This window comes from Vulpes vulpes, chromosome 13, assembly GCF_048418805.1.
Source record: "Vulpes vulpes isolate BD-2025 chromosome 13, VulVul3, whole genome shotgun sequence".
NCBI classification, from domain to species: domain Eukaryota; kingdom Metazoa; phylum Chordata; class Mammalia; order Carnivora; family Canidae; genus Vulpes; species Vulpes vulpes.
This window is the reverse complement of record NC_132792.1, coordinates 33,805,585-33,826,230: the sequence shown is the minus strand read 5'-3', so window position 1 is coordinate 33,826,230 and position 20,646 is coordinate 33,805,585. Positions and strand designations below refer to the sequence as shown.

The following is a 20,646-nucleotide window of genomic DNA, read 5'->3' as shown; positions in this document are numbered from 1 at the left end:
TGACAATGTCTGGTGTTTTCTGTGAAGTGGGTGTTGGGGCTTTTTGCCCTGTTGGAAAGAAGCTGCAGCATGGCCTTGGGAAGATTCTAGGCTGCCCCTGGGCACTTTCGGGTCTTAGGCCTTAGTACAGCAGGTGTGTCCTCTTCCTGTGGATTGTACTCCACCCCAAGGTTACATGAGAAGAGAGCTAAAGAAATCAAGAGGCCTTCACTGTGACAGTGACGTCCCACCTGGTGGTCATTCTTGGCCAACTCCCCAGGGCGGACGGTAGTTTCTGCCTGCCCGCTTTTACCTTCCTCACTCCCAGTGCACTCACCCCCACCTGAGTTATCTCTTTAGTTCATCTGTACCAGCCTCCACAGAGACTGAAAACTGATGGCTAAAACTCCAATTACAGCATGACAGTCTTGCCCCGCTGCCTCCCCACTGAGCCACCAAGCTCTTTGGCCATCATCCGCCAGAGCCTCTCCACTCCAATCAGCATTTCTACATCCTTCTGCAACTCACGTTGTCTACGTCCACAGCTGTCAAATCTTGGCTTAAAATTTGCCTCGAGAGGGCACCTGGAGCGGCTCAGTGGTTTAGCACCGCCTTCAGCCTAGGGCCTGATCCTGGAGACCCGGGATCAAGTCCCACGTCGGGCTCCCTACATGGAGCCTGCTTCTCCCTCTGCCTATGTCTGTGTGTGTGAGTGTGTGTGTGTGTGTGTGTGTGTGTGTCTCATGAATAAATAAATAAAATCTTTTTAAAAAATTGCTTCGAGAAAGTCTTTTCTGACAACTTCACCCCAGTGGCAACCCCACTGGCACCTCAAGCAGCTTCTATGCCTGGACCAGGGCAGAGGAGAGGAGGCTGGGGTGGAGCTGATGGAGGAGACTTCTGGAAGGATCATGGGATTAGCAATGGGCCACAAGGCCTTTTTGCCATGATCCATGCTCCACAGCCCCCATGGTGGTTGAGTGGACCCACAGGCCTATCTAGGTCCTGCAGAGGATGCAGCTGGTCTCCACATCTGCCCTGAGGTAGTCACTCCTGTGGCCCATGGCAGCAAAGGCACTGCTGCTCAGTGACCTCTGCTTGCCATGTGTGCCACCCTGTCCCCCACCTCCCTGTGCAGGACTCAGGTCAGGTAGGTGAGGATGACTAGTTGTCAGGGCCACAGGGGCCAATCCTGGCTCTTGCCTCCACTCTGCTAATTCAGTTCAGTTACTAGGGTCCAGGCACTGTGCCCCACACTGGGGACAAAGAGGCGGGTTAGACACAGTCTGCCCTTTGAGGCAGTGATTCATGTGCAAAGTGGCCTGGCATCATTAGTACGGTAATAAGGGCTCACCCCAGGAGAGCGGGGCTGGGTCATAGTCGCAGTTCTAAGACACACAACCTCTCCCACCCTTAACACTTCTTGTGCAACATGAGAAATCACCAATGTGAATCTCACTTTGGGAAGGCTGCCAACTCGAGTGTCTGAGCCCATATATCTGAGGGTCAATGGGAATGGGAGAGGGGATGTCACTGTGTCAGTTCAGGTCCTCTTAGATGCAGACCAAGATGGGATTGGACATTCAAGAGATTTATTGCAGAGAATGCATATGAACGATAAAGGGGAAATGAGCAGGGGGAGATAGGGAGAGCATGCGGACTAACCCCTGCTGAAGGAGGGAAGGGAGAAAAGAAGCCTGGGCCGGAAGAGCCTCAGACTGCCTCGGCCAGGACCCCCACAGAGTCCTTGCATGAAGGTCACATGCAGGAAGAATCCCGTGTGGGGCAAGAATGGCCCAGTTCTAATAGCCTTGCCTCGTGCAGTCGCTGACTGGGAGCAGCCCCAGAGAGTGAAGCCTGTCATCCCGTGAGCTGTGCTTGCAGCAGCAGGGGCTCCAAAGGGAAGATCTGAACAGCCCTCTGGTGACCACAGCCAACGCCTCCTGAAAGGTCTCCCATAGAGTCGCTGGATGCTCTATTACAAGAAAATGTTCCTTGAATGGGTTTCCTGGTCTACCCTTCCTACCTATAACATACCCTTGTATGTTATACCTTTTGTCCTCAGGGTCCTTCATCCCTACACTTTACTGAGATCTGCTGAACAGGTGCATGGGGTAATTTTAGAGACTCTGGAATTCTAGGAAACACAGTGGGCAGGCCTCTGATCAGCAAAGCAGCAAAAGAGAAGGGGATGTTGAAAGGGCACTAAAGACAAATGTCACCAGCTTGTTCCCTGCATAGCAAACACCCTTCGTGCACCACTCAGGAAAGAATTTGATTTCAGCTCTGAGGTAGACATAGATGTAGATTACTTTGTGATTGTATTCAAGGTGCTGGACAAAACTTATCAGCTGAGCTGTGAGCTTGGCCTCCCACTTCTTTCCTAATCCCCCCAACCCCCAACCTCCGAACATACACACATCTCTGAGACTATAGCACTCGGTATTGTGTTGGGTCACCATGAACACTCGTGCAAGCACACAAAGTGGTTAAATACTGGTATTGGAAAGATACCTTTTGTGAAAGAGTCTGTCCATCTGTCTGCATGTATATGACATACTAGTAGCAGCTTTGGGTATTTAATAAGGGCCATTGAGCTACCCAGAATTGTAAAACCTTTCACCTAGAGAACTCATAAAATGCCACCTATTTCCTGGAATAGTGTTGAGAAAAGAAGTCATGAAATAAGCCTAAGGCCCTTGCCTCTCTGAGCTGCCCTAGGGGGTTAGCTCCATAATGTGGAATGTTCTCCAAGTGATCATTGTTTGTAAGCCCAGGGATGTCTGGGACCATGCATGGCACATTAGCACTCAGTGCAGCAAATACCCAGGATATACCTAAGTCATGATTCACATTCAAGTGCAGAAAACCCATTTGAAATGAATATACCATCAGTTATACCCTTGGCCTGAACATCTTTTCACTGTGCAACAACCTTTCTATTTTAGGTGGATTTAGCTGATGCTCTGCTGCCTTGGAAAATACAAGGCTCAATGTTCTTTCTCTTGTTTCTTCAGCCATCTCAAAAAACAAAACTTTAGCAGTGTGCTAGGCATACTCAAACCAAGAGAGGCATGTGTGACGTATGTCCATTTCTTCCAAAGATAGGTCTTGTGATCTCTCTACCTTGACTTAACACTCAGACTCCTCCTCAACCAGTGTGCCCCCTCCATCCCTGGACCAGGTTCTGAGGGAATCCAGCTGGGTTGGGGTATTCGAACAACATCCTGAAAATAGAAGCCTCAGGGTTGGAAATTTGCTGGAAAACAGCAGGTTGGCCTCCGACAGGTGCAGGAGTGCAGGCTCCTGATCAGGTTGGTAGCTGCCAGCCACCATTGGAGCCATGAACAACAAAGTGTTGCTTATGCTCAATACTCATGAGTGTCCATTGTTGGTCCATAGGGACAAACTATGAAGACAGAACCCCTGTAGGTCAACTCAATTCCTACAGGAGGTCTAGTTGGCCCATGAGACACCTACTATAGCTGACCCCCAGTCCCTTTTTCCTAGATTTGCTGGAGGTAGGGCCAATGATAATGACAAAACTGGAGGTTTGCTGGAGGTAGGGCCAATGATAATGACAAAACAAAAAGAAAAAAACCCTCATGAATTTGCTTTGAGGATGTGGAGTCATCTTTTCATGTCATCTTTTCTATCGACTCTTCTCCAGACTGAGAGGGTAAGACAGGGGAGAAGAGGATGTTCATTTGTAACTGAAGAGGAAGTTGCCTTCCATTGCACCTAATGTTTGGACTAGAATTTGCAGCTCCAGTTACAAGGAAGGAGGGGAGGTGGGAAGACAGTGAAGGTGAAGAAGTGCATGGGTGGAGAGAAGTAAAGAAGCCCATGTGCAGACCAAGGATGCTTTTGGACAGGGCTTTGAGCTCAGCACTTTCCCCATTCCTCCCTCATGAACCCTTGTTCCTGTGCTTCTAGGGCAGAAGCCACGCCTGGAGGGGGTGCAGTATCAGCAGCTGGACCCTCACTTGGTCAGCAGTTGAGGCATCAAACCCTCCTGTCCCAGACAATCACATGAGACAACATGCTTGAATGCCAAGCTTGAGCAACATGAGGTTGGGTTCAGGGGCCACTCCATATGATAGGACCTATACATATTGATCCTTGAACAACAGGAGTTTGAACTACATGGGTCCACTTACATGTAGATTTTTTTCAATAAATACAGGATAGTACTATATCTGTAGTTTCTCTTCCTTGTGACTTTCTTAATAACTTCCTTGTACCTAGCTTACTTCATTGTACGAATACAGTGTATAATACATATAACATACAAAATAGGCATTAATTGACTGCTTATGTTACAGGTAAGGCTTCTGGTCAATAGTGGGTGATGAGTAGTTAAATTCCAAGGAGTCAAAAGTTATATGTGGATTTCTGACTGCACAGGGGAGGGGGCCTGCATCCCAAACCCTCTCATCGTTCAAGGCTCAACTGTATATTATTAAATCCATTTGTGGAAAGGGTCCCCTGGGACATACAGGAAGGCTGGAGCAGCACCCTCAGCTCCCCTGCCCCACCCTAAGCAAGTATGAACAGTTGGCCACTGTGTATTGTCCTTCAAGTCATAAGCCACTTTATTCCAGTCCCTTGAACATCCCAGACTGCCTTGATTTCAGACAGAACAGACTCCATTTCCAGAGGTCCCACACCACAGCCATGACAATGAACAGCCCGGCAAAGGAGTGACATAAACCTTTAGTCATCCAGCCTTCTGGGTGCTGCAGAGTCCGCTGGCTGACTTTAAATGCATTGGACTAGACATACAAAGCCCTTCCTGGGAAGGAGTAGAAGGAGAAAAACAACCATCAAGAAAATACAGACAGGGTCAATGGCAGGCCAGGACAGGGCTATTTGTGTACATCCCAGGCATGTCAGCATTCATTAGCCACACATCTGGCTCTGTTTTCTCTCCTAAACAGCTGGAGCCCCTCTTGCTCCTCACTCCAGCTCTCAGTTTGAGGGAACTGGTTGAGTCTGGCTCAACAAAATGTCCTGACTGAGGGTAGAGTCTAGGGGACCTTGCCCAAGCAGTAACTGACTCCCCTTCTGAAGAGAACTGAAAGGGGGAACTAGGTCTTCAGTCCACAGTAGGTTGGGTGGCAGTGGGATGCGCCTCTGCTGGGCCTCTCACCCACTCTGCCCTCCACTCTTAGGTTAATTCCCTAGTTTTCAAACCTAGATCTTACCACTTGCCTTATGGAAGAATTTGGCAAGTCTCAGGATAGACCCACTGTGAGGAACTGACACTCAGATGAAGATTATTTTACCATGTCTCCAAATTTCATCCTGCAAAGTTGATGCATTTTGGACAACCATACAAATTCAGATTTTTGCTACCAGTTAAAAGGGACTCAAGTAATACAGAAGAACCTGGAGTTAGAATGCGCTCAGCATCATCTTCCTCATAGTTACATTTGTCTTCCTGTGGGTCATGATCTATAGAAAGTAGCTTGGCCACAGGTAAACCCACTAGGGACCTCTCTGCCTCCTCCCTGGGCAAGTTCTCCTCATCTACATCCTTGAGTGTTTGGACTTCCCCAGGCCTACCCTTGTGAAAATATGATTGACTTACTTGTGATCAGCAATTTTTATTCTTAACTTTCAATTCCAGTTAGTGTATGTGAGGTCACCAGACCAAATGGTGACTCAAATTTGCACTGTCACTTCTGAAAATTGAAATCTGCATTCAAAGAACGTGGTGATGGAAAATACTTTTGGATTCCCCATAGTGGGCCCTGGAAATCACAGATGCACTGGCCCTTGCCTTGCCCAACCTCTGACTCTTTGAAGGGGCCCTGGGGGCATGAAAAGATCAACATTGTAGATACAGCTCCCTAACCATAATATGGATTAAATCATTGGGAAGTTCCAAGAATTTGTCTCGTTTTGTGAGTTTTGTTTTTGTTGTTGTTTCCAGGTCAACAGAATATTGATCTACTCAGAAAAGCACCATCCCTTCAATCTAATACAATTGAGCTGCTGGGCTGAGTGACCTAACCATTGCCTCACGTCTCTCATCAATATTAGCCTTCTGGTGTTCCAATTGACATGGCCAGTTAAACCTGCCCTGCTTCTATTCTGGAGACACCACCACTCTGGAAATGCATTCAAAATTAAGGTTGGGCCCTAGTCATGGTGACTTTGTACTTCTCTGGAATATATAAAATATACCTATTGATTGGTGCATTGGTGCAAAGACAGATATGACTTTAAAACAAGACATAGACATTCATTATAGTTGGCTTACTTCACATTAAGCTACTAAAAACAGTCTTCTGTAATAAGATTGTATTAGTGCTCACTAAACATGCATTCATTTAAACAAGGCAAAACACTTAATTTGGTCTGCAATACCCAATATTTTATATACAGCAGTCTTTTTTTTTTTTTTTTTTAAATCACAATAGGCAACAAGATGGGTCTGGTTTTGTTATATAAGTTACCATTTGTGTTTAATTTCCAAAGAAACTCAGCTCAACTAGTGTAAACGTGTGACGAAATAGCTGAGCCACCCTTTTCCTCTTCTCTATGAATTTACCTTGAAATGTTCACAGCTTAGACACTACAGCCTGCTGGGGGAGAGGGGGTGGAGTGGAGGCCTCCATGCCCCTTTCATAGCCTGGCCCCAGAGGTCCCTTGTCCTTGGGAACCCGGCACCTGGCGCCATCACCCCGAGGGCAGGTGACTCCAGACTCAGGTGGGGAGTTTTGTTTTTCAAACAAGCTCCTGGAAGCTTAGCACAGAATCACTGGACTGGATGGTTTTCCCTTCTCTTGCCTCCCCGAGTCTTCAGTTTTAGAACAGAGACATTGGAATCAGAAGAAAAATAACAATAGTAACGATGAAAAATCATAGGACAATGAACACCACAAAGTCTGTGCACTACAGCACTGTCCATGCTCTCCACAGGGTGGGGGGCTCTGGGCCTTCCCATGGCGAAGGAAGCTGAAGGTGACACGGAGGAAGGTGTCTCTGACCGCACGGGGGACGGCATCACCATCAATATTGTTTGGCAAAAAAATAATAATAATAATAATAATAATTGTTAAAAAGAAAGGTCGAAGGGGAACACAAGCAGCTCTATAATCTGTGGGGTGCGGGGCTCAGAACTGGCCGGCACTGCTGGGGTCACACTGCAGGAGGCGCACTATGGACGGGTCGCTCTTGGCTCCTCGGATGAACTCCTCCAGCGACAGTTTTCCTAGGAAGCAAGAGGACAGGTGAGCGGAGGCGAGGCGGGCAGGTGCGCCCACCTTGGGTGTGAGGCCCCGGGGGCCGCCGCTGGGCTCGGTCGGGTGGGCCGCTGGCCCGCACCACGCCTGCCTGCGCTGTGGCTCCGGGCTCCGGGCTCCGGGCAGGAGGTCGCATCCGCCGCACAGCTGTGGCCTTCGCATTTTTAAGCAAGCACCGAGCACCGAGGCCATGGCGGGTTCCCGGGCTTCCCGGAGCCTTCTGGGCTCCTTGAGGGATCCTTGGCTTTGCCGTAAGTCCTCTCCCTACACGGGAGCTGAGGGATCTGGGGGGGGAGGGGGCCCCTTCTTTTGGACAACATGTGAGGAGGCTGTCCCCCATCCAGAGTAAGGAGAATGAAGAGGTGTGGTCCCTTGGGCTGGAGGAGGGACACTTGGCCCCCCTAGGACCCACTTCTGTGTCCCCTTCCTTCCTAAGTAAGCCGGGATATGTGTTGATCTCCCTTCTGGAAGCTCCCTCTGTCATACTGTTAGGGAGGGCAAAGCGTCTCCCCCTCGCTGGCCAGAAGGTGCCCCCTCCTTGGAAGGGGCTGCTGGGCCTGCTCGTCCAGGAGCTCCCAGAGGGCCTGCTCCCTCTGCCCTCCCAGGGCAGCCCAGTGCCCGCCAGGCTCGGCTCGTCTGCGTGCCCTTGGGCCTCACACTAGGTTCCTGCCCCCAACAAACTCTATCCTCCACCTCAGTGACTGCTCCCTCATCTCTCAACTTATTCCACGCCGCAGGAGGGGTGCTCTCCACCGAAGCCCTCACCGCCCCCCACTCAGAGACATCAACAAATACGCTTCCCTTAGCCACAAAGCCCTCCCCCAGCACCCGGTTTAACCAGATCTACGTTAGCGGCTACGTTAGAAGGAGAAAGGTGGGCTTTTATTTATCTGTTTATTTTTAATATGAGGCCACTTCTAGGCTTTGTGTCCTGGTCATTTCTTGTGAGCTGAGCCCCTGCTCCAGCAGTGGTGAAAATGGTGATGACTTCCTGGGTCTGAAAGGCTGGCACGAGGGGAGGAGGCTGGAAGTGGCCACTTGCACCCGTCAGGATCTCCCAAAGGTGAGCTCTGGGAACCTCCAGCCTGCAGCAGTGGGCAAACCCAACTTCCACCTCTGTGTCTGGGTCTCCTGGGTTAGCTCCCCATGTGCTTCTGAGTAGACGCCAGGGCTAACTTGTCTGTGGGTCCAGACTTTTCAAGTCCTCAGCCAGGGGCTAGAAGCAAAGAGCTTTCACCAAGAGGAATCTAATGTCAGGAGACTCTAGGTGAGGCCTCTGCTCCAGGTGGGGGCACCGGCCTTGGCCTGGGGGTCCCAAAGCAAAGCATCAGGTCTCCTGGTCAGACGGATTCCTCTGACTCCTCCAGACTTAGAGCCCCTCCTCCTCCCTGGTAGAGCTCCCACCCCCTCCCCACTCTTCCCCTGAGGAAAACACAGGGCTTTTAGCAGTGAGAGGTGTTCCAGGAACGCTACCCCGATCAGGGCTCTGTGATCCCCTAACCCCTTGCCGATAACCAGCACACAGTGAGGGTTTTGTCCTGCGGTGTCTACATCTCTGCTCACCTGCTCACCCAAGCAGTGGGGCCCAGAGCAGGACCCAAACCCACCTGTGCTCCCCCGGAGCACCAGCAAACCTTGCAGCTCAAAATCAGCAAGTTCAGCGACTGTTAAACAATCTCATTTGTTTAGTCTTTACAGAACAATCAAGCTATTTGCTGTGAATTAAGGGGCATAAGGAAAAAAAAAAAAGGGGGGCATAAGGGGAAATAGGATGTAACTATTTGCTTTGTGCAGGAAGCAAAGCAAGCAGATTGGCCCGCACCCCACAAAACCAGAGTCTCAGGCAGCTAGTGCCCCAGAGGGGCAAGGGGGGAGAGAGGCCCCTGTGCCACAAAGCCTCCCATCGTTCTGTCCACCAGTGCCATATGGGGTATACAAAAGTGTTCACACATCGCTGACAAGATTTGCTGGGGGCACCCAGTGGAACAGGGAGCTGGTAATAACTGCAAGGGCCACAAGTGATTCTGGGTTTCTTACGCACCAGGCTCAGTGCTCAGTACTTTACATTCATGTGTCACTCTGCCTGCCGCTCTGCCTACTTGTGCTCTCTCTCTCTCTCTTTCTCTCAAAAAAATTTTAAAAATTAAAAAAAATTATTAAATTTGGGTGTCACATCTGAATAGGGCTGCCAAATTTGGCACATAAAATACAGGATGCCCGGATTAACATTAAATTAAAAAAAAAAAACCAATATTTTTTTTTATATAGGTGTGTCTCAAATATCACATAGGGCATACTTCTATAAAGAACATCATTTGTTATTTATCCAAAATTCAAAGTTGATTGGGCCTCTTCTATTCCATCTGGCAACCCAACATCTAAAATCCACTATTCTTGAGTTGGAAATCCAATCTTCCTTTTCACTTTGGATTTGTTTTGAATCGTCTTGTTGGGTTTGAATTGTGGGTGGCACCCTCAGGGTGGGAACTGCTGGCCGGCTCACTCTCCTTCTCCCCTTGTCCACAAGGCTGGGGAAGACCACTTGGCTGCAGGAAACCCAACACCTTAGGGCATGCACAGAAGAGCCCAGCTGCACCCCCTGGGCAGGCTGGGGTGAAAGCCACCAGGGTTTGGGTGGAATGATGCCAAGTCTTTCTCTGCTTTCTGATTAGCTGAGATGCAGGGATCCAGCCTGCTGGGGCCGAGGACTACTTTGGTCCTCTGTCTGGCTGCTGGGGAGCTTGTGGGATAAGCCACTTTCACAAAAAGCCGTGAGCCAGGTCCTTGTGGCCCATATATTGTCCCTGAGTGGCGTTTGCCTGCCTTGCTGGCCCCTGCCCCTCCAGCAGTCCCCACTGAGCAAAGCAAAGCAGACATGGCCTCCTACCATCTCTGTTGGTGTCCATCTGGCGGAAGATCTTTTCTGTCCTTTTCTCTGGGGTTGACTCATCTTCAGGCATTTTCATTACGGAGGAAACCATCTTATAGATTGCCTGGGGACAGAAACAAAGTGATCGTAATAGTCTTATCATTAAACCTCCCAGATATAAGGGTGAAGGGATGTCTCCCATCAGCACAGGGAGCTAGTCCTGTTCCTGTTGTATAAAACTGGTATGTAGTGACTAGTGAGAGAAGCCCCGAGGGCAGAGCTTGCTCCAGCAGTGAGAACCCTGAGTCTCAGACTTTCCTGTGCATGTGAATCCCCTGGGGATCTTGTTTTCTGCTGGAGAGGATGGGGTGGGGGTTATGGAGGCCTGGGATTCTGCATTTCTAACAAGCCCCTGTGTAGTGCTGCTATGGCTGTCCTGAGAACCCCTTGTAGATGAAAGGGCAGCAGTCGGATCGGCTACGCATTGAACCCCGGCCATTCCTAACACAGGGTCTTCCACAGACTTGGAATCCCTAAGTTTGGAGGATTCATTCAAGAATATCTGGACCCCTCCAAATCCCATCACCTCCTCTCAGGCTCTTCCTCCTCTCTCAGCTCTCTTCTGTTCCGCTTCTGTTCTCCTTTATCCATTGTTAGTTGTCTTAGCTTCCCCATGTCTTTTCTTTTTCTCCTCCCTTTCTTCATATAATTAAACATATTTATGTGAAGCCTCTTAAAGATTCTGTTGGAGAGGATGAGTTTCCTCTGCTCTTCAAAACCCTTCTAAATGGACATGAGACAGACTAACAGGAGAAAATCAAACTTAATTGAGTACCTACAGGGAATCCGCACAGACAGCAAAGATTCCAAAGACAGGCAAAATGAAGCATATATGTCTTCTTGACTTAAGGAGAAGGAGTAGGGGTCTGGGACTTCAAAGGGAAAGAGTGTAATTCAGAGGAAGATGAAAAAGAGCAAATATTTGGTAAGCAAATGTGTGCTGGGCCACTCGGAAACACTGGGACATGGAGGACTTTGATCCAATGCCCCCAGCCATGCCAGGTCCCTCCAGGTCTATCATACCTAGTTCATATGATGTAGTTCCCTGTGGTGACGGCTCTCTACCTGGAGCAGGGCCTCTCCCTAAATTCTTTTTAGGCAGTCTGGGAGAGGTGAAGAGCTGTTCCTGAATCTGCTGGGTTTCAACTGCTTTTTAACTCAAAATAATCTTCATGCCAAAGTGCCCATCATGGGGCAGCCTGTCCTTGGCCTCCACAATTCTTCAGTTTATCAAGAGTTATGTGCTCTTTCCTTAGAAACCAGACAAATGTGCTTATAGATCTGCACTCACTGTTTCAGACAGCTTCAGGGGCTCGTGGATTCAGGGGCCCATCCACAGACCCCAGGTAAAGGAAATCCCTCATCTCAGTTAACCCCCTCCCCATTTCTCAGGCATTCATCCCTTCACTCAGCCATCCCCTAACTATTTATCGATCAGCTATGATGTGCCAGGCCTAGCTGCCCCATCCTTGCCCTCATGGGCTTACTGTCCAATGGGGCAAATATAATAGGGGAGGCTTCCTTGCTAGGAGGATTAGGCAGGCTTTCCCAAGGAGTGAAGGCAGCAAAGAGGTGCGCAAAGTGGAGAATTCACAGAGGAAAAGGACAGAGGCAAAAATGTGCCTAGACACTTGGGTAGGAGGAATGGCAAGAAGGCTGAGAAAGTGAGTGCAGGGGGGCCTATTATAAGATGTGGCTCTGAAGCAGGTCAGGACAGACCACGGGGGCCTCAAAGAGCATGTGAGGGTATCTGTATTTCTCCAACAAGCAGCAAAAAAAGATAGAAGTGATATTAAATTTGATTTTTCCTATTTTCACCTACTTTCCAAGTCCACCTCTACTCCCTTACTTACAGGCAATGGTGTTCAGAGAATTAAAAAATTATCATTCACTGGGACACCTGGGTTGCTCAGCAGTTGAGCATCTGCCTTCGACTCAGGACGTGATCCCAGGGTCCGGGACAGAGTCCCACATTGGGCTCCTTGCAAGGAGCCTGCTTCTTCCTCTGCCTATGTTTCTGCCTCTCTCTCTCTCTTTCATGAGTAAATAAATAATTTTTTTTAAAAAAAGATAAAAAATTATCATTCATAAGTTACTCATCAGTTATTTATTGAGTACTATGTGCTAGGTAGTGGAGAGTCAATGGTCAAAATGACCAATATGGTCTTTCTTATTGTATAGCTCACCAGTCCTCCGGCAAAGGGCTTAGGAGATGCTATATTGGTGACCAGAAGCACCCTATTTTATATAAGCACCATTTAGATGGGTAGAGTGATTCCAGTGATGTCTTAGTAACTATTATGGAAGTCTTCACCAAGACTACCTCTGGATCCCATAATGATGTAAACTCCCTGGTCTGGAGCATTCCTTAAAACTCTCAGTCTCTAAGATTTGGTGTTCATGAAATTTTCCTTCTTAGAATTCTGATGGGAAGTCAACAGTGTAATAACCCAAAGATTATTTCCTTGGTTGAACAAATGAATGAAAGACCAAGCAAATGGATGAATTTGTGTTAGAAAATAAGTCTTTAAAAAAAAAGAGAGAGAGAGATTTTACTTATTTGTTTGAGAGAGAGAGAGCACAAGTGAGGCAGAGAGAGGCAAAGGGAGAGGGAAGGAGAAGCAGACTCCCCACTGAGCAGGGAGCCAGATGTGGGACTCGATCCCAGTACCCTGGGATCATGACCTGAGCTGAAGACAGATGCTTAAGCAGACTGAGCCACCCAGGCGCTCCATCAACAGATGGTCTTTAAGAGATTTAGCCTTTAGCTCTTAGGCCAGAGAAGTGGTTTGGGAAACAGAAATAAAGATGAGTTAATGTAAAAATCAAAACCCAAACCAAAACAATGGAGAAAGTCAGGATGCCCTTACATGAGTATATTTGCAAATGGGACTTCTAGAATGGGGCAAAGGCACAATATCTGAGTGTATCATAGGGTTGAGGAGTAAGTGAGGGATCACATTCCGGAAAGCTCTTTCATAATCCAAGACAAGATTTTTTTCTAAGTGTGCATCAACTCACAGATAGGGATTAGTGGATCATTCACAAAACCAGGTCTGCCACATCTAGCAGTTGGCAGACCAGGTCACACAGGTCTATGACGTGTGTGGCACCAGAGCAGTGAGCAAAGAGCTGAGGTGACAAGTCCTAGTGATTCCAAGATAAGTAAGTAGATGGCATCCTGGCAAAACCACATTTGGGAAATTGTCTGTTCCTTTGTCCCCTTCTCACAGCATCAACTACGTAGAGCCGATTGCACTAGAACTTCAGAATCGAGGGCTCCACAGCACAGGGAGAGAAAAGACGCAATGCCAGACAGCAATCTGAAACAAATCATGTCTTTTATTAGCTCCAGTTCCACCCCCCCTTCCCCAAATTTAATGGGATTAAACCATGAAGAGGCCAGGCTACTTCCCTACTTATTTTTAGCAATGTCAATGAGAGGCCCAACAGGGACATCCTGTTTTTAATTAAACTTGGAGAGCCTTGGGGGCGCCTGGGTGGCTCAGCGGTTGAGCGCCTGCCTTTGGCCCAGGGCATGATGCTGGAATCCAGGGATCGAGTCCCACATCGGGCTCCCTGCATGGAGCCTGCTTCTCCCTCTGCCTGTGTCTCTGCCTCTCTCTCTCTCTGTGTGTCTCTCATGAATAAATAAATAAAATCTAAAAAAAAAAAAAAAAACCCACAAAAAACAAAACAAAACAAAAAAAACTTGAAGAGCCTTATTCTTGAATCTGGGTAAACACAGAGCTCTATAGGATACTCAAGAGCCCAGTTCTGGCTCTGCCCCTACATAGGCTTGGGACAATGCCTTCCCTGTGGCCAGGTCTCTCACCAGCTTTGTGAATAGCCTATATTTTTCTTTCATTTTCCCTCTGAGTGAACCACCTCTTGGGATGCTGGAAAAGGAGTCCTGTCTGCACTGATAAAAGTTGTAGAATTAATGGAGGGCAGGCACAGTTCCAGAGGTTAAAGCTCAACCTTCGCTCTGAAGGAAACCAGACTGCCTTTTCTCACCAGAAGATGGAGGTCTTCTAACAGCCAGGGCCGCATGACAACTGACCAAAAGCAAAAGAAGTTAAGCAGTTAAGCAGGGTTGCTTTTAGATTCTAGATAAAAACCAGCACCCCGCTTAGAAGGATATTGCATATCAGGAAACGAGGGTGGAGAGAAGCTATGAGGATCTTTCTTGGAAACACTTTTGAAATAGGATCAATGTCTATGTATCTGGAATGGTGTAAGTAGTTTCTTGTTTAGAACTAGGAGAAGGCAGTAAGCCAGGAACTTTCCTAATGTTCTACCCAGGTGCTGTAGGTACTTTCATGGGAGGGGAGAGGATGACAGGAGAAGGCCCTGTCCCTTTTCAATGAAAGCAGCTACATTCTTATATTAGGTTTCATGTGAGATTTCACCTGAAGAAAGCAAACTCATCATTGACCTCCCAAAACGTGTGTGTGTGTGTGTGTGTGTGTGTGTGTGTGTGTGTGTGATTACCCTACCATCCATCCTGTTGTCAAGTCAAGTCAAAGACATCTTTGGCACCTCTCTGTCATCTATCTCCACATCTAGCAGTTGGCAGACCCATTAAATCTGCCTCCTTAATATTTTCTTAAATCTATCATTCCTCCTGCCACTGTCTTCTTTTAAGTCCGTGGTGGTACTTACCTTTTTAGATACAGACAATATTTTTTTCAATTTTACATAAAGTGCAGTGCAAAAGCAGCTTCAAACAGCCCCATCCAAAGAGCCCTTTCATTGTCCTAAGCAAACATTCTAAAGCTGATGTATATTATAGGCCTTCACCCGGGGACGTGGGGGTAGTGATGAGCTTGATTCTGGAATGCTGACATTGAACTACCAGTGCAACAGCTCAGTGGAGATGTCCACTAAGAGAAGGACATAACAGGGGTGCCTGGCTGGCCGGCTCGGCACGTGGAGCATGCAGCCTTGATCTCCGGTTTGTGAGTTTCAGTCCCCTGTTGGGCATACAGATTACTTAAAAATAAAATTTAAAAAAAAAAAAAGTTGGACATAACAGAGGTGGAGATGTGGAAGTAATGAGTTGTTTCCTCCATAAGGTGGGGCTGATCAGGTTGTCATGAGGATTCAAAGAGATGTTGCACGTGCCCCGGATGGAATAGTATCTAGCAAAACTTCATGTCTACCTAGAACTTGGTGAGGTGACCTTATTTGGAAATAGGATCTTTGTAGGTGTAATCAGGTTAAAATAAGATCAGACTGGTTTAGGACAGGCTTTAACCAATCCAGTGACTGGAATTCCTATAAGAAGAAGGCATTTGGGGGCACCTGGGTGGCTCAGTGGTTGAGCGTCTGTCTTTGGCTCAGGTCATGATCCCTGGGTCCTGGGATTGAGTCCCAACATCAGGCTCTCCTCAAGAAGCCTGCTTCTCCCTCTGCCTATGTCTCTGCCTCTCTCTGTGTATCTCTCATGAATAAATAAATAAAATATTTTTTAAAAAAAGAAGGCATTTGAACACAGACACACAGTGAGAACATCACGTGATGTTGGAGCCAAGGCCAGAGTGATGCAGCTGTGAGGCAGGAAGCGCTGAGGGTGGCCAGTCACCACCGACGCTAGGAGCAGACTACCATCCCTCACCCCAGGAGTCTCTAGAAGGAACCAACCTTGTCCATGCCTTGATTTTGGACTTCTGGCCTCCAGAGCCATGGCAAGAATACATTTCTGCTGTTCTAAGCTTCCCCGTCTATGATAATTTGTTACGGCCACCCTGGGAAACGGAGTGTGGAGAGCACTCAGCACGATGCTTGGCCCATCACAAGCACTGAGGCCAGGAGATTTCTCCAGAGAATGAACGGAAACTCGGGCTGTAGCTGGGACTCTGCTTGGGAGTGTCCATGTTCCAGGAGCAGAAGAAGAGTCCGTGAAGGCCACAGGGAGGGAAGAGCCAGGGAGGGGCGCCTCACTCGTGCTGCCAGATGGCATACTCAATGCTAAGAGTTAAACTCTTGCAATAACATTAATCCCCTAATAAGAAAGGGATAAACCAAGCATAACTGACAAGCACGAAGATTTGTTCTTAGAGAAAGTCACTAGCGCAATTGCTTTAGAGCTTCCTCCAGGAAAGAAATCTAAGTTGCGTTCCAGGGTCACATCTGTGGTCCACATTCAAAACTGAGAATTAGGCAAGGGTGTGGAGCTAAATTCCCACGGATCATATATAAAAATGGATCAGAAGCTCTTGTCCCATCCCCCACTTTTTTTTTCTTTTTTTCTGGAATCAAAAGAGCAGTGTTTCAGGTCTCCAAGGAACATATTAAAATTGACATAGTGTCTATGACATCAATTTAGAAAGATGATTGGGAGAAAAAATGCAAGTGCCACTCAGGAAGTGGCTCTAAAAGAATGTAAAGAAGTGTTCTGGTCCTCATGTTGGGCCTCGGTGGCACAAACACAAGTTGGTTGTCTGAAAGGTCACAGTTGGTGATTTTGCAACCAACCGGGATGAATCTGTGCATTTGTTTGGTGTTCCTGGAGGTCAAATGTTTGCCTGATCCCCACTATCACCCCCTCCTCCTCATCCAGCGGCTGTACAGGTATGCACGCCTGTCACCACATGGGGCAATTAGAAAAAAGAAATATCCAATACTGTGAAGAGAACAAAACCGAAATCTTCTGCCAGTATACTACCGATCTCGGGCCCTCGGGTTTCATTCATTTGAAGGCATGAAAAGGCAGATAAGGGTGTCCTGAAGTTCCCCCTGCCTTCATTAACAATGCCAATTAATCCCAAGTCACAATGAGGAGGGAGAGTCTGATTCCAAGACAATAATTATTTGAACACCAATATTTTTGAAGCGATCACTAACATCCAAGTAACAAATAGGTTAATTAGAAAATTTCCAAGCCAGTTTTCAAAGTGAATTTCCTGAGGACTGTTCTGGGTAACATTATGTCAGCCTGTGTATATCCTCTCGGAAAATCTCTAACTTGAGCTTGAGAACAAATCCAGCCACATCCTCCCCCAAAGAGTCCCAATGCATGAAGTATGCCTGTGGGCTCAGGTCAAACAACAGTTCGGGTTTGGGGGGTTCCTGGTGTGAACCACATTCTCTCCTGGAAAGCTGAACATTCTTTTATCTGAGTCCTGCAAGCATCCAGAGTAGCCCAGAAGTTTTAGTTATTCCCAGGTGGGCTGGGGTTTGATGGAAAAGATAGCAGGTGAAGAAGTTCAGGAACTCCTAAAGTCATCTGTACCAGAATATCTCTTCTGTGAGTTCCACCAATGAGGGTTTCATTGGGTTAGCTCCCTCTTCTTTGTGAACATACATTTTATGACTAGGTAAATTTAGCTTAGAACTTAATAGAAGATTCTATTACCTTGTCCTTTAGGAAACTTCCCTTTATTTAACAGGAAAACATCCTGTCCTAGTGCTGGAAACTGTGATAGGATAATGGTAGCCAACATTTATTGAGTGATACCCCATAACACTGACACGTGCTCTATTTGTCACAACCATTCGACCTTAGCAACTGCCCATGAGGCAGGTGCTATGATGAGTTCCAGTTCACAAAGCACAACAACAGTGCACAGAATGATTGGGTAAACTTGCCCAAGGAAGAAAAGGAAAAGAGATTGATCAAGGAGAGAGGCAAAGTGATTGATCTGCTTGTCCAAGATACCCATTCTCACATGCCAATCTTCCCTTGGTTCCACTTCGTTTTTGTTTTGGATATGGACCAATTTCTGTCTCAGTCTGTGATTTTCATGCAGTTATAAATGTAACTCAGGGGCACCTGATGGCACAGCCAAACCAAGAGTCAACTCTTGGTTTCAGCTCAGGTCATGATCTCAGAGTGGTGAGACTGAGCCCCTGCATGGGGCTCTGTGCTCAGCATGGAGTCTGCTTGAGATTCTCTCTCCCTCTGCCCCATTGCCCTTCCCCCACCAAAATAAATCTTTAGAAAAATGAACCAATATTTAAAAAAAAATAGATGAATGGTAATGCAATGCAGCTTATATTCTAACCAATGATAGTCCTGTAATTAAAAACTGGTTCTTTCACGAGTCCCAGGTACTTCTGAGAACAGAGGGAGACCAATTTAACTCTATGTTTTTCCTACATTCTCTCCCTTGGAGCTCTGTGGTCCCATTGATGGATCCCAAAGTTCAGCCTTCCCTCACCCCTAACATCCCAGGGAGCATCCAAGCATTCATGGCCAAATCGGCAATGTCACTTTCCCACTTGCTCAGCTCCTTCTGCAGACCCTGTGCTGTCCCCAGTGCAGGTGTGCAGACCTGTCTCCAGCTGGGCTGACAGGAAGCTGCAGAGGGCAGGGAGGCTTCTCCCCTCCTGGAGGAGATCATCTGCTGTACCATGAGGAAAGGTCAGAGCTGTGATCTCTCGGACTTACGACCCCTGAGAGGCAGTGTTGATGCAATAATAAAATACTGGGCCTAAATCATGTCTTAAATGTGTCCCATTAAGAAAAAAAAAAAAAACAAACACATGAATGTAAAAACGTTCATTTAAGATTCTAAAAATAAACTGCATATGGTTTTGTTTGTTCATCCAGATGTTGATATAGCACAAAATTATTTTTTAATTTTATTTTTTTAAGATTATTTATTTATTTATTTATTCATGAGAGACACACAGAAAGAGAGGCAGAGAAATAGGCAGAGGCAGAGGGAGAAGCAGGCTCCATGCAGGGAGCCCGACGTGGGACTCGATCCTGGGTCTCCAGGATCACGCCCTGGGCTGAAGGCAGACGCTTAACTGCTGAGCCACCCAGGCATCCCCAAATTATTTTTTTTAAAGGGAACATAACTGCATTTTGGCATAGGTAGTTGACTGAATAACGGTCCCCCAAAAGATACAAATGTCATGACCCCTGGAACCTGTGAATATGTTACCTTACATACTAAAAGGGATTTTGCAGGTGTGATTAAGGAGCTTGCGACAGGGGGAGGCTGTGCTAGCTTGTTGGTCCTAAAGTAGTCCCAAGGGTCTTTATGAGTAGAAGGGAAAAGCAAAGTGAGATGCCCAGAGAAATGCTAGTTTGAGAAGGACTCAATCTACTATTGCTGACTGTCCGTGGGGGAAGGGGGCCATGAGCCAAGGAATGCTTCCAGAAACCAGGAAAGGCAAGGACACAGATTTTCCCCTAAAGCTGCAGAAGGAATGTAACCCATGGACACCTTGATTTTAGTCCAGTAAAACTGATTCCAGACCTCTGACCTGGCGAACTGCTAAGATAATAACTCTGTGTTGTTTTAAGCAACTAAGTTTATGGTGACCGGCTCTAACAGCCAGAGGAAGCTCCCACGGCATATTTCAGTATTAGCGTCTGCCACAGAGACCAAAGCTTGTCACCATAAACAATATACTGTGGACACCAAAGCTAAACTACAAGAAGCAACACCAGGGAAGAAAAACTAGAAAACTTATGGAATACTACACTCCATTCATCGTTGAGCCTAATTATAAACTTGTTTGGACCCCAGTCTATACCCTAACCAGTTTTAAGTATCCGCAGGTGAACATTATGAGTTTGTACTTTATTAAATTGCTTTAATTTCTGAGTCTTGGAGGAGCAAAAGTTCAGCCAAGAATTTTATATGTTGGCGCTTGCAATCAAGCTGCAGGTTTTACTCATTTTAACAAACAGAAACCTTCATTTGTGAATGATGATGCTGGCTCACAGGCTTGCTCTCATCTCAGCGCTAACATATATTTACCCAAACGCACAGCAGACATCCAAGGGAAGGTGACTCCTCTGAAGTCCATGCACCCCTGCAGAGGTGCTTCCTCAAGGGTGCGGACCAGCTAGAACCACCCCCCGCCACCCCCCCAAAACTGCCAAAAAAGAGAATCTGCACACAGGTACACAGCTTCTTGGGCCAGGGCCAGGGCCTGGAGTGCAGGCTTTTGGAGTGGGGAAGAGAAAAAAAGAAAAAAATAATAAAATGGGAAGTCTGGCAACATCCCAGGTCCAGTTCACCGAGAGTCATTGAAAACCGGGAATTAGCATATGAATGAGAGAGAATACGTGAACTATCAGCCTGCAAAGTAGCAGAATGGAGTAACAGAGCCCTTAATAGGAAAATGGTTCTAAATTTAATTTCATCTCATTGGCAATTTGGAAATCGCCTCAGGGTGCCTGCAGTGCTTCCTCCCCACGGTCATGAATATTGATCATCAGGGTGTGGTGCTGTAGAAAACAGTTAAGGAAACTCTAGGCTTCCATTTGCTGGCTCCAAAAAACCCCGAGTAGATAAGTAGTTCTTGAGGAACCCCAGGTCCCCCCTGTTCCCGCCTGGAAGCTTCCCGTGGGCACGTGAGTGGACGCAGCTCCGTGCAAGTGGCGAGGTCTTGGTAGGCCCAATGCCACTTTGTTTTTCTGATGAACCCAACTAAGTGGGCAAGGGCTCAGCGAGTGCTTGCTAGCACCTTCCGCACATCCTCTGCGAAGTCCCCAACCAAATTCCACAGCGCAGGAGG

General features: G+C 47.3%; 1 protein-coding gene across 22 annotated transcripts in view; it reads right to left on the bottom strand.

Annotated features, from left to right (window-relative positions):
- Positions 1-4,548: 4,548 nt before the first annotated feature.
- The window catches only part of NCALD (neurocalcin delta), a 377,474-nt gene continuing 361,376 nt past the window's right edge, over positions 4,549-20,646 (bottom strand). For all 22 annotated transcript variants that reach the window (XM_072734130.1, XM_072734147.1, XM_072734138.1 and 19 more), the window contains 2 exons: positions 10,120-10,225; positions 4,549-7,201 (listed from right to left, as the gene is read on the bottom strand). In XM_072734130.1, the coding sequence (XP_072590231.1) occupies positions 7,104-7,201; positions 10,120-10,225 (204 nt within the window). In that variant the 3' untranslated portion in view covers positions 4,549-7,103. The remainder of the gene's footprint in view (positions 7,202-10,119; positions 10,226-20,646) is intronic.